Raw genomic sequence first — 14,726 nt, 5'->3', positions numbered from 1 at the left:
GCCATATTTTTTTCCAGCAAGCATTCAACGTAGAGGGTTGTAATTCCTTAATGGACAGAGAAATAATTTTTACACAATTCAATATTGAAAACTCTTTCCACGCTTGAGGCAGTGTCATTTTTGGATTAGATTCCATTTTTTCCAAAATTAATTGAAATGTTTGCCGAATAGAATATGACTTAAATGTTGATATTATTCCTTGTTCGAGTGGTTGAATAAGTGAAGTAGTATTAGGCAGCAAAAAAGTTATTTTAATATTCAGATGGCTTAAATTTGTTGGGTGGCCTGGTGCGTTATCTAAAATTAGTAGAATTTTGAAGTCCATATTCTTTTTCTTTGTGTAACTTTCTACATCGGGTACAAAACACTTGAAAAATCAATTTTCAAACATGCTAGCTGTAACCCATGCCTTTATATTGGCCTACCAATAAACAGGTAGGATAGACTTGTCGAGCCCTTTCATCGCACGAGGATTTGCAGATCGGTTAATGAACATTGGTTTTGTCATGTAATCACCTGATACATTACTACAAAACAGTATAGTAATTCTATCTCTGGAAACTGAATCCAGGAGCTGATCTTTCATTTTTTGAAATATAGGTGCGTTTTGGCATTTTTTTCCCAGTTTAACCCAGATTCATCCACATTGAACACCTGGTCTGCACTGTAACCACCTTCTTTAATGATTTTTAAAAGTTCTGCTGGGTATTTCCAGGCAGCTTCAACATCTGCTGATGCTGATTCTCCCTGGATTTTAAGATTATACAAAGAAAACTGCTTTTTAAAGTTTTCGAACCAACCTTTACTGGCAGAAAATACATGCTGAGAGATTTCTTCTGAAGAATCTTGATAGAGTTCTTTTAAATGTTTATAATCTTTGAGAGGTTTTTGCTTAATAAGGTGTCCATCCAAAGGGATTTTCTTTTGAGTGCAATCTTCTATCCAAATCATTAGAGATTTCTCCATTTTTTTTTCTATTAGAATATCGCGAACACAAGCAACACGCTTTGCACTTACCGTTGATCCAGCAATAACACTTTCTCGGATTTTATGTTCATTTTGTTTGATTGTTCGAATTGTTGATTCATTTAAATTCAGAGTCCTTGCAACAACTCCTGGTTTTTCTCCAATTTTCAACCGATTCAAGATTTTAATTTTTTTCTTCGAGAGAAATAAATTTCCTCTTCAATGTTAGTTTTTTCCCTTTCGTTGCAGTTTTAGTGGCCATTACAATGAAAATAAACTTTTACATTTAAAAAAAAAAGCATTACGTATGTATGTAACTCACCAGAAAATAAACTGCTCTGCTTGAGAATAACACACTCGTGATTTTTAATGCGCTTTCCTGGCAGAAAACAAAGACAATTTGTTTATATCCTTTTATATGCTTATAAATTATTCAAGGTTTTTTTTAATTGTTACAATACGTACAAGCTGAATTTTGTTTTACACAAGACAGCAGCTATAAAGACATGCATATGACTGGTGCGGTATTAACAAAAGATCGCACGACCCAAAGACAAAAGCAACCGACAAGTGTTGAGTTGAAATGCTAATTCTCTTCAATCGAATTCCATAACATCTGAAACTGTCATAACAACATTCACTATTAGTTTTAACACATTCACAACAGGGTATCATTTATCGTTCCAATGGAACTTCTCATTACTGTCTGGCTTAACTCACACAAACGTTTCAACCCTTGGTTGAATTTTATGGCCTTTTTGTTTGCGTTTGAGGTGGCAGGCGAACTCATATATTCATTATATGGCATGTTTCAATTCTTGGTAGTCTTTTATTTTAAGTTAGCCTTTGTGATCTGTCATAATGAGATTGAGAATTTCAAATGCAATAAAAAACACTTATTTCATAATTGAAAAATTGGACAATAGTTTTTAGTTAGATACTGTGTTTCGGTGCAACATATGGTTTTGCTTAAGTCTATACAGCGTAGTTTCTGTGAGAGGGGATGTGATTTATTAGTTAGCGCCGTTTTTATTCCATCTGTCTCTAATCGCACTATTTGTTGAGAATGACACAGACTGCAAAAGCCCTCTGTACAGTACCTTATTCAGTGATACAATAAAACAAATTCGATACTTATAATTACTTGCGTGACACGGGCAGACACAAATTTAACAAAGATAAAATTTGATTTTTAAGTCCTGCGGTGAAAAATATGAAAAAAATAAAATAAAATAAAGGGTTACTAGAAATTGTAGCCTGCATTGAACAAGGGATACCACAACTTGTAGATTGCGTTGTATAAGTACCACATTATACGAAGGTTACCTGTATTTTATACAATACTTGCATTGGCATAACCTGAAAAATAGCAATTAGTATGAGTAGGGGAAGAAGAGACCTGAATAAAGGTTGAAACCGGTCTGGCTAGTGATCCTTCCTATAATGCATAGCATTATACATATCTGCAAGGAGATGTGCTTTGCATTACAGGACTAAGGCAAGTGATGTGAAGCTTCATCCATCTTTACTAAGAGTTGCCCCATTCCTGAAGATACTTGGTGCAAACTTTGTTTGCTTACACTTGGATAAAGGATTAAGATAAATATATAATTTATAGTCTAACCAAGTGAGAAAAAACTTCCAACATTCTTCTGTAATCCAGAGTAATTTAATAATAAGGTGTGACACCTTTTGGCAACTCATATAGTTAAATATGACTTCTGCATTGCTTCAACCTTGGTATCACCTGGTGTGGTCATTTGAATTATGACGAATCATGGTAATTTTTCTTTCACCTAGTTTTCACGATGGTTAGGCGACGGATTTGACTGTAAGGATTTTTGCCGATTGGATTCGTTCAGCCAGGTAAGGTTCTGGCTTTAATGCAATTTTCCCAGGCCCTCTCCTCTTCCCTGCCCTGTGCCTGTCAGTAGTCTTCCGCCTCTAGTTGGAGAATTCGACTGCTGGTCTACACTTGGTGGAAAGAAGGGACAAGACAGGTCTTGAATCACACAGTCCTCATTAAATCACTGGTTGATTTAATTGAAATCAATGCTGCTACTTCGAGCGTTTTGCCAATGCTCGGTTTTTCTGGCAGTGCCAGCTTCGGTATTCCCTCTGCGGGTAGACCATTGATTGGGTCTACAGGACTTTTACCTGGACTTAAGCTTAAACAGTGCTTTTATACCTCATTTTCTCAAAATAAGTGAAGTTGGCACTGACGCCCTAGTAGAGTCACTTAACAGAGGGCTAGCCATAAACATACTTAAAAAAATTCTTAAAAAATTTCAAATCAAGTTTTACTCTGTTTGGGGGATGACGAAGAGGGTGACAACAATGCTCGAAGAGAAGAGAAGCTGGACTTGGTGATCTCTCTCTCTCCCCTCCCCCCACCTCAGACTTCACAGAGGTCCGAGCACATAAAAAGCAAAAAACCACAGCCTCTGAACCACCAAAAGAGGATGGAATGAAAGAAGATGGGCCAGTTTCAGATCCCTCTGCCTCCACTAGAGAGGGGTATCTCCGATCATACGCTGCAAAAAACAAAGATGGATGGTTCTTAGGGCCACCATGTGCAATCTAAAGATCTCTTATATCACCACCAAAAATGTCACCGATGGCATCAAGATACAGCCTACTACAGTGATGGACTACTAAAAACTGACAGAAGAAATGAATGCTAGAGGCACTCGGTATCACATCTTCTCGCTCAGCTCAGAGTAAAATCTGAAGGTGGTGCTCAGAGGCGTGTCTGAAGACATCCACAGAAGAAGTGGCTGCTGATCTACACCATCATGACCTGCCACCCATCAAGGTCAGCAGAATGACCAAAAAAGACAAGACTCTGATGCCACTAGTATTAGTTGAGATCCATCAATCTTACAAACAGATTTATGGCCTGATGTCAATCTGTGGGCTTAAAATCAGCCCAGAATCCTTAAGGAAAAGGGCTTCAACAGGTCAGTGTTACAGATGTCAAAAATTTGGCCAGGCCCAGAAAATGTCTAAGGCTGAGTTTAAATGTCTAAAATGCAGAGACAACCACCCAACCAATATCTGTACAAAGCCGAAAACCACCCCAGCTAAATGTGCCAACTGCGGTGGCCCACACACAGCCAACTACAGAGGATGCATTCAAAACCCAAAAATAGAAGATTGGAGACAGACAGACAGACACTCTTCCTCCTCCAGTAGATCCACACCAGAGGTCTCAGCTCCACAGCCTCTCAATGATTAGTAAAAATTGTCAGAAGCCCATCTGCCGCAGTCAGAGTCCTTTAAAAGAACAACTCAACAACAGACAAGGACATATGCAGATGTAGTCCATTCTAAACAGATAACTCATGAACAGGATCAGCCAGTACCACACAAACCTGACAGCTATCATCATCTCTTCTCTGGCAAATATGCTACTAGACTTCAGCAGATCCAACCCTACACCATCCTCTACTAAAAGATTCCTAAAGGATACACAAACCATCCTCACAGCTCTCATTCATGAACAGGAATAAACTAAATCCAGACTCTCTGCAGATTATTGCGTGGAATGCGAACGGCCTCAGAAATAAGGTCTTGGAGCTCCAAGAGCTCACCCAAAGATATCAGCCGGATGTAATTTTGAGAAGTGAAATGCATATGAGATCATCGGAAAACCCCAAAATCAGGGGATATCATCTGTACAGAACTCACAGGCTGACCCACAGAGGTGGCAGCACTGCCATTTTCATCAAGAATTACATTAATCATCACTATGTAAATATCCCACCTACCACTAATCTTAAGGTTACAGGTGTAGAGGTTCTCACGAGCTTGGCTGGTAGACTAAAAATCTATGCAGCATAAAATTCTCCATTAAAATCATTACTGCTGTCTTTGGATTTGAATGCCATCTTGGGCATCAGAGAGAGCCTATCGTCATTGCTGGTGACTTAAATGCCAAGCATCCTGCCTGGAACAATTGAACTACCAACAGGAATGGCTACATACTTGTTAACTATACAGGATCCAACAATGCAGTTGTGACAGGTCCCGCTGAACATCATAATACTTATGGCACTGCTGATGTCTTGGACACAGTCATACTGCAGAATGTGAAACTCCAGTACAGTTTAATGACACTAAATGATCTTTCATCTGATCATAATCCAATACTGCTGCAGTTAGGAAACCAAGAACCCCCCCTCACACACACACTCATTCATATCATTGAAAAGGTTGTCCGAAGTACTCCCGAAATGGTCCTGTTCTGCTTATAAAATCCAAAGAAAAAATTGAAACAGCTGTTAAAGACCTAACCTAACAAATTAATACAGCCCTTACAGTAGTTACTACTTCCACAACTGCCCTCAGTCCCAACCACTTGCCAGAAGATATCATATACCTGATCAAGGTGAAAAATGAGGCTAGAAAAAGATTTCATAATAACCGCACACCACAAGACAAACAAATCCTGAATAGGATCAATTCTGCAGTGAGAGATGCCTTTAAAGCACATAGAAGTCAACTTTGGGAAGAAAGATTGACTTCCATCTCTCCTGACAATCACTCCATTTGGAATCTAATCAGAAAGATCAAAAACAAATCTCTTCCTCCCTCCAAACAGATCTGGGCCTCATCTACACTGATGCAGATAAAGCCGAAGCAATAGAAGAAAACTTAAGACAAGCAGTGTAAACCCTCATATGACCCTAGACTTCAATCACTTCTACAAGATCCATCGCCATGTCAGATGTTTGTTAAACTCTTCTGTAACTTGCTCCAATCAAATTGCACCCACATCACCAACAGAAATATATGATATAATCAAGAAATTAAAAAACAAAAAGGCTCCTGGACCTGACTGCATCACCAACAAGGTGATTAAGCTGCTGCCTCGTATAACTATTGTACATCTGACTAACATAATTAATTCCATCCTCTGTTTCAAACATTTCTCTTCCTGTTGGAAGGTGGCAGATATAATTCCAATCCATAAGACTGGAAAAGACCCACACCTGACTCAAAATTATCGGCCAATCAGCCTCATCTCAAATTTGGGTAAAATCGCAGAAAAAGTTATTCTTACCAAATTCCAAGTCGCTGTACACAAGTTAAACATTTTATCAAATGCACTGACATAGCCAGTGCATTTGATAAAATTTGGCATTTCGGATTACCGCATGAACTGATCTCAACTGGAATACTATCGGAAATGGTTCACCTAATTAAATCATACCTTTTTGACAGACGTATGCAAATCAAGATAAATGATACAGTATCAGCACAGAAACGTATCGTGGCTGGAGTCCCACAAGAATCCTTACTAGCACTGATTCTGTTTTCCATATACGTGTCTGATATCCCGCACAATCCATTGTCATCTATTATGGCCCTCTACTCAGACAATACAGCAATATTAGCCAATCTCTACATCCACATCTTGCCATCAAAAAGCTGCAAGAAAGCCTACCAAAGATTGAAAAATGGTTTTCCAAATGGAGACTGCAAGTGAATCCCCAGAAGAGCATGGCTATGCAATTCTGGGAGATTCACTTTTGGGGAAGACCGATGCTTCCTAAAGGGGGATATCTTATTGTTTAACACAAAAAATGGCAAACAGAAGTCAAATACCTTGGTGTACTACTGGACAGAAGGCTAACTTTCAGCTGCCATACCAAGGCTGTCTGTGCAAAGGCATCTAAAGCCATTGTTCAACTCTATCCTCTAATCAACAGGAACAGTAAACTAAACACCAGAATCAAACTACTTATCTACAAACTGATGGTTCATCCTGTACTCACTTACACTTCTCTGGCCTGGAGCCATAACTGCTGATACTAATATTCTCAGATTAAAACGAGTGCAAAATAAATGTCTACGTATGATCCTAAACGCTCCATGGTTTATGAGAAATGTGCAACTTCATCAGGACACTCTGCAAACTATAGCAACAAAGTTTTTTTCAAAAGCATCTATACATCCCAACTAGCTGCAAATTACGACGCAACGGATTACTTCAAACATAAAAGACCAAAAGCCATCTTAAACTCCAATTCTGATGTTTAATCTCCAAGCCCGCTCCGGGCGAGGAATTTGCTCATAAATTTTTTCGCTCACTGTTTCCCTATCAGATAGTGGGGAGTATGAAAGGTATTTTGCTTCGCCCTTTATGTCAGAAATGTTAATCGTTAGTCCTTGGTATTGACCTGTATTGAGATCTCTCACTGAAGAGATCTCAATACAGGTCGAAACTGGTCTGGGTAGTAACCCTTCCCATAATGCATAGCATTATACATGTCTGCAAAGAGATGTGCTTTGTATTACGGGACACTAAGGCAAGCGATGTGAAGCTTTATCCACTTTTGCTACGAGTTGCCCCCAGTCCTGAAGATACTTCAGGCGCAAACTTTGTTTGCTTATACTTGGATAAAGGATTAAACTAAATAAATAATTTATAGTTTAACCAAGTGGGAAAAAACTTCCATCAGACATTCTTAGTACCTCAGTCCTGATATTTGGCTCCTTTCTGTTCCATTGGTTCTTTATGATTTATCATCTCTTTTAATTCTAATGTTGTGTGTTCTAAAACAACATTGAGATATACATATCATAGTCTCTTTCTTTCTGAACACACATCCAGCCCTATTTAAAGTATATTATGCCTATTGTGGGCTACTATGCTCCATCCAGGTAACATTCTAATTATAATTATACATCCTAATGTTGTCTGACTTTGACATGCATAAAAAAAATGATCCCATCCCTTCTTTATTAGACCTTTCAAAAAAATTCTCTAATATGAGTAACAAAAATTGATCTTGGTTCTTTTCCAACAAAAGGATGCATATTGTGCCATGCATTTGACATTTAACACGTTCATTGCCATCATGCGATATCACGCGATGGGAGTTCTCACCAAACGGCCGATCATGCGTTATCGCGTGGACGTCACTAACTAAATAAAAAATAAATAAAAAAAAAATTGGCCACACATGAAATTCCAATTTTCAGCTTGGCAATGAACGATATTGCGCAACTACGCGATGCGAGTTCTCACCAAACGGCTGATCACGCGTTATCGCGTGGCCGTCGCTAACTAAATAAAAAAATTTTGACCACCGCACGAAATTCCAATTTTCAGCTTGGCAATGAAAGTGTTAAATCAACAATTTTAAGCAAGTTGCTTTTGGCAGGTCTTAAGATATTATTGTGATCTGAACTTTTTAATGACAGTTTCACCCATGAAAGATTAATAGCACATTAATGCTGTGGATGGATTAAGAGCTAAATAAGCCTGAAGTTATCTTACTCTCAAACCCATCTCACAATACTATAGTTATTTGTGAATGTATACTAAAGACATGCACAAATAACTTGATACTGTGAAATTTGAATCCACAGTCCTCTGTGGGTTGGAAAGTGAAGTGCTATCCACCAGGCCAGTTAGATCAGTACTGGGTCCAGTACCTTTATCAATGGTCTGCTCAGATTATTGTATAGTTGCTATACAGATTTTAGCTGAAGTACCTTCAAGTACAGTACATTGCAAGTATTTCTTATTGGGATAGTATAATTCTCTAAAGTTTTTGGCCATGGTGTGGGTAAAGTGATTCATTTTAAATTTCCTAACTAAAAAAAAAGATATATATATATATATATATATATATATATACACACAATTAAAAAGTTAGGAAAGATTAGCTGATTTATAAAGTACTATCTCCCATAAAGGGGATAGATGTAAACCATCGGATAGGAGAGTGAAGTAAAGCTTCACGTTTCTTTATAAAGCCGTTCCATGAGGAACTGACTTTTGTGAAGGACTCTTGTCTTGTTCCAGTGAACTCTATGTCTAGTGATGATGGCATGTTCTGCAAGTCCAGACTGTTTAGGTTCAAGGTATTGAATATAAGAGTGGTGTTCTTCTAGCCAAATAGAGGCAGATCTTCCTGTTTGTCCGAAATAAGATAATCCACATGAACAAGGAATCTGGTAGACACCTGGATAACTAAGATATGGAAGCTTGTCCTTTGGAGAAGTGAGAAAGGTAGAGATTTTAGCAGTTAGCCTTTTTTCGATCTTTTAATTCTTTGCCAACCAGATGGTTACCTACATTTCTCAGTCTACAGAAAGAAGACTCATACAGGCCATTATATCCATGCTGAATCTCATCACCATCCCAGTCAAAAGGCAGGAACTATTAAAACACTGGTTCATCGGGTCCACACCTTTTTGTTCTTCAGACGATCTGTTATAAAAAAGAATGGCAATATATTATTTCCTCCTTTTTATCTAATGGATATAAGAATTCCTTCATCAAAAGAGCTTTAAGTAGTTTTAATATGTCTTCCTCTTCAAATACAGAAGAAATAACGTGCATTCCTATCCCTTATGTACAAGGCATTAGTGAATGCATAGCAAAAGTTTTAAAACCACTAAATATTTGTTGCCTTTCGACCTTTCAGAAAAATGTCCACCTTTCTCACTTCTCCAAAGGAAAAGCTTCCACATCTTAGTTATCCAGGTGTCTTCCAGATTCCTTGCTCTTGTGGATGTTTTGGGAAAGGCATGATGCTTTCATAGTTTTGGGATTAAGATTACATCTTAATCTTCGTTTGCTACTTACCATCATGCTGGGAAATAGTAATATCTTAATAATAGCAAGAATGTGCATTACGGCTTTATATGGCAGGCATTCGATGATTTTATTAAAAATCGCATCTGGGGCTGGTGTTTTCCTATACCACTGTCATTCATTCATTTAATATATTTGAATGCTTACAGAGGCATTATGGAGAAGGTGAAGATCTGATTTTGAGTCAGAAGCCATAATGAATTCTCTGCATTCTTTTGTGGGATGCAGAAAAACCAAGAATTAGAGTTAAAATTTTTAAACATAGTTGCTAGTATTTTTTTTAATTATTACTTCAAATAATACTTCTTAAATCATAGTGAACATCAGTAATTTCATGAAATTTGTGTGCATTATCTGAGGAGTCCTATTTCTCAAAGCAATGGTCAATCATGTTTGAAGACTCGATGAGTGTTTCATAATTTTTTTTATTTTATTTTTTAAGCTAGCTTTGAAAATTTTAAGGCACTTTTTTCCTCATTTAAATAATTGATATACAGTGGTATCTCTCTAATCCGAACCTGTTTAGTCTGAACCCTTTAGTAATCCCAAATAATAATACATAATAAGTAAAAAAAAGTTTTACTTATTATGTATTATTATTTTGTGTACTATTATTTTTATTTAATAATTATTATTTTAAGTATTATTATTTATTTTATTATTATTACAATAGAGTATAACCATGGCGATACACAAAAAGAGGAAATTCAAAACTTGCATAATTGGTTAAAAATATAAATCCAGATGTTGAAATTTCAAACAGATATTACGGAATGGATTGCAGGTAGATCCGAAAGTGAATTTGAAATCAAATCAGATGCTGAAATTATAAATATGATGCTACAGAATGATTTAGAAGATGATGATGATGATGATGATAAAGAACTCTAAGAAAAAAAAAGTAAAACATGAAGAGGCAGTTGATAGTTTTACTATGTGTATAGAATGGGCTAAGCAGAATGATGTGCCATTCCACAAAATTTTATTGCTGATGCAGTTCTGAGAAGAAGCATTCGAAAAAAGTCTAGCTTCCAAGAAGCAAAAGAAAATCAGTGACTTTTTTACAAAGAAATAAAAAAAACTTTTTTGTGTGTTATTTTGTGAAACTTTTTTGTGTCGTGTACAAGAGAGTGATATTTTTTATACAAATTAAGTTATGTACTGAACTATGCAATTTTATTAAATCAGAATCCTCAACAATACAGGTACATACAAACTAAATTTTTTGCTAAAATGAACTTGTGTACTGTATTGTTTTTTAAGTTTTACTTTACAGTACAGTAGCTTTTTTCTATCAGTTACTTCATTTATTTACAGAATTAAATTGATGTACCATTAGACAACAATAACTAGCGTTATTGTTGTCCCTTGGGGGAAAATTTGCTAATCCAAAAGAGCGTGGTTTTTATTAGTTTGGATTAGCGAGATACCACTGTAGTTGTAATAGGATACTGCAGATGATTTGATATTCTTATATATGACATCTTTACATGCTACAATCTTCTGTCACTTCGGAACATATAAAATCCTTTTTAATATCTGAAAGGGGAGAAAAAATCCAAATTTAGAATAAGCAACAAAACTTTTTTTTTTTTTATTTATAAAGTGTGATGAAAGTAAGTTAATTTATTACTATTTAAATTTAATTATTACTGGTTATAGGATATTTTCTCATGTAAAGAACTACTTGCAGCAGTTTTAATTAAAAAAATGGCAATTCCTCCTATAGATGTTATTATGAAAATGAAATTGAAATTAATGATAATGCTGTTTGAAGACTACTTTAGATCAGGACTTCATTTATTATTATTATGTGACACCTCCAGGGAGTCCAAAGACTCATCGAGGGAGAGTGTGCCAACAGCATCAAATGTTTGATTCCCTTCCAACTACTAACCACACTCAAGCTAGCTTAACTTTTTGCATGAGCCATTAGTAGCAGAGGCTCTACCAATCGACCAACCTTTGCTGGCAATATAAGGTAGTCAGGTAATTTTATACATTGGTGCTGTTTAAAACCACATTGCAAAAATGCTTTGAAAACATGCAATAAAAGTTGCCTTCAAGCCAGTCCCAAAACTGTGATCGTTGTTGCAGTCCCTGACAGATGCATCCAATTGAAATATATCCAGAATATACAAATAAGCTGTGCAAAGAAATTATAGAAATAATTTTATTGCATAGCATGTGAATCAAAATCAAGGAATATTACATGTTTAAAATTTACATGCTTAAAATTAAATATGTTTTCATGTTTAACATGGTAGATGATGGTAGTTGTGGTTCAGTGGATTGGGTGGAGACAGAATTGTAGAGTAGGTGCCCTCCCTCAATGAGTCTTTGGACTCCCTGGAGGTGTCACGTAAAAATAATAATAATAAAAGGCTTGAGTGACTTAGGCTACAAATATATCCTGTCCACTGAAGCAAGCTACAACAATAGCGTAAGATCCAGATTATTATTATTATTACGTGACACCTCCTGGGAGTCCAAAGACTCATCGAGGGAGGACATCTGCTCTACATCTCTCTGTCTCCAACTCAATCCACCAACTGCAACTACATCAACGCCATCTACCACTGGTACTTCCATAGATAATCACAAACATCTATTCCCATGGTGGGATTCGAACCCGCAGCCTTTTGGCAGGAGAGTGGATACGCTAACCACTCAGCCAACCAGGCGGGCCATTAGGTAAAATTAGGCTTACTAATTTTTTTTTAATTCAATTAGTCAACTCAGTAGTAATATACTATAAGGTTACAATCATTAACAACATTAATAGGTGAAGATTACCCCCCCCCCCCAAAAAAAAGAGTAATACTACTTCAACTACAGTTTTTAATATGATGGGTTTGAAGAAATATTGCTATGAAAAATGAAACATGTTTTGTCCTTTAATTTCCTTAGGTCATAAAAAAAATAGAACAGCAGCACATGAAGACATATCGCCAAATACCAACAATATGCTTGCTAGTAAAGATATTATTTCTGTTGTGAAAGAAAACTCAGCTAGCACTGGGGAAACAGGTCCTACTATCACCAGGGAAACACACAGTGCTACTACTGGAGCTGCCAGTCCAGGAGCAGACCACGCTGCCAGTCCAGGAGCAGACCGCGCTGCCAGTCCAGGAGCAGACCGCGCTGCCAGTCCAGGAGCAGACCGCGCTGTCGTTTCAGGAGCAGACCGTGCCGTCAGTCCAGGAGTAGACCACGTTGCCCAAGACGACACAGACCACGTTGCCCAAGACGACGCAGACCACGTTGCCCAAGACGACGCAGACCACGTTGCCCAAGACGACGCAGACCACGTTGCCCACGACGACGCAGACCACGTTGCCCACGACGACGCAGACCACGTTGCCCACGACGACGCAGACCACGTTGCCCACGACGACGCAGACCACGTTGCCCACGACGACGCAGGGCACATTTCCCAAGCAGGCCACATTGCCCATGACGAAGCAGGCCACGTTACCCATGACGAAGCAGGCCACGTTACCCATGACGAAGCAGGCCACGTTGCCCATGACGAAGCAGGCCACGTTACCCATGACGAAGCAGGCCACGTTGCCCATGACGAAGCAGGCCACGTTGCCCATGACGAAGCAGGCCATGGTGTCAATGAAAAAGTGAAATCTGTTAACGCTGAAAGGAAAATATCAGAATTTGCTACAGCTGAAAAGGGTTCACAACATCCTGATCAGAAACCTATCAGTTCAGATTCTACGTCTGAAACAGATACACTCCATGAAAATTCTGATGAGAAAAGTCGACCATTTTCTGATATAAAAACTAATCCAAACAAGATGGAAGAAGAATATATAACTACATATAAAAATATTGAGGAGATACATCCCTTACAGAAAATCTCTGATAAACTTGGTGAAACTGATCAAGGTGAGTATATATTAATATGAATTTAAGAGTTTAATACAAATATCGTTTATAGCAAGATCTTAGAACAGGTAAATTCATTTAACTACCTAAGATGTATGATCACATATGAAAAAGATATAAATGTAAAAATTGCAAAATATTTAAAAATAACAGGTGTAATTAACTCTATATTTAAACCAAACCTGGTTCAAAAACAAACCAGACTGAAAGTACACAATACATTAGCCCTACCAGTCTTAACGTATGGAAGCGAAATTTTTTATGAGAAAAACTGCAAAATATACCCTATTTCATCACAAAAGAAATTAAGAAATGAAAGAATTAAACCAAGAACCAGTAATATTAAAAATTAAAGCAGACCATAAATATAAATGGATGGAACACGTTCAAAGAATGAAAACAGAAAGATTACCAAAACAAGCTTTAAAGTGCAAACCATTAGGAAAAAGAAAACCAGGACGTCCTCTTAAACGATTCACCGATGACTTCTAAAGCCGGAACAGGCCATGCTAGGCCTAAATCCTTGATACGCATGATGATGATCTTTTATAGCTGTTAAATGATAGTGTAGTTTATAAGATAATTTCCAGACCATGTGGAGATATAAAAAGTAGTAGTTTATCTCAAGAAGGGTCATGGTAGTCCTGGATCTAGAACAGTGCTTTCCAAATGTTCCTGAATGGTTTCTATGAAGTGAAAATAAGGTTCAACAAGAAATTTTCCTTTTAGGAGATTTTAAGATTTAAAAAAAAAGAAGTAATATTTAAGCATTTATGGATTTTATTTCAAGTATTTCCCTTTGTATATTCATAAGTGTTTCCTGTAAGAAACTTAGCCAATACTTCATCCAGTCACTACTTGAAGCTTTGCTTGTATTGATCACCTGCTATTAGATCATCATAGTTTATTCACAATATGATACAGTGTGAAAAGAGAAAAGAGATTTATATTAAAAATTAAGTATTGCAAATTATGGTCTTCCAAGTCTCTCTATCTTGAGCTAAATGGTAGATGTCAGATGGAGTTTTACAGTTCAGCCTACTGATGGTTTCACATATGTATTGTCAAAATTGTTTACATGGTCTTTCTCTACTGTGATTACCATCTTCTGGTTTGTACAGGATGAGAGATTCTAAAAAGGGTGAGACTCCAGGATGTCTGAGTTGCAATTTTTTGACTATATTGACAAGTGGTTCTTGCTTAGCCAGAGTTAGTGACACGGTCCATCCAAGTTTATCCAAGGATC

General features: G+C 37.2%; 1 protein-coding gene across 2 annotated transcripts in view; it reads left to right on the top strand.

The window, feature by feature from the left end:
- Positions 1 to 14,726, top strand: part of LOC150099526 (uncharacterized) — a 119,987-nt gene that overhangs the window by 23,008 nt on the left and 82,253 nt on the right. For both annotated transcript variants that reach the window (XM_090404195.1, XM_090404194.1), the window contains exon 3: positions 12,491 to 13,480. In XM_090404195.1, the coding sequence (XP_090260321.1) occupies positions 12,491 to 13,480 (990 nt within the window). The remainder of the gene's footprint in view (positions 1 to 12,490; positions 13,481 to 14,726) is intronic.

This window comes from Typopeltis vanoorti, chromosome 14, assembly GCF_054136105.1.
Source record: "Typopeltis vanoorti isolate ZY-2024b chromosome 14, IOZ_Tvanoo_1.0, whole genome shotgun sequence".
Lineage (NCBI taxonomy): Eukaryota > Metazoa > Arthropoda > Arachnida > Uropygi > Thelyphonidae > Typopeltis > Typopeltis vanoorti.
Note: the sequence above shows the minus strand (reverse complement) of the source record. Positions and strands in the feature narration are given on the sequence as shown.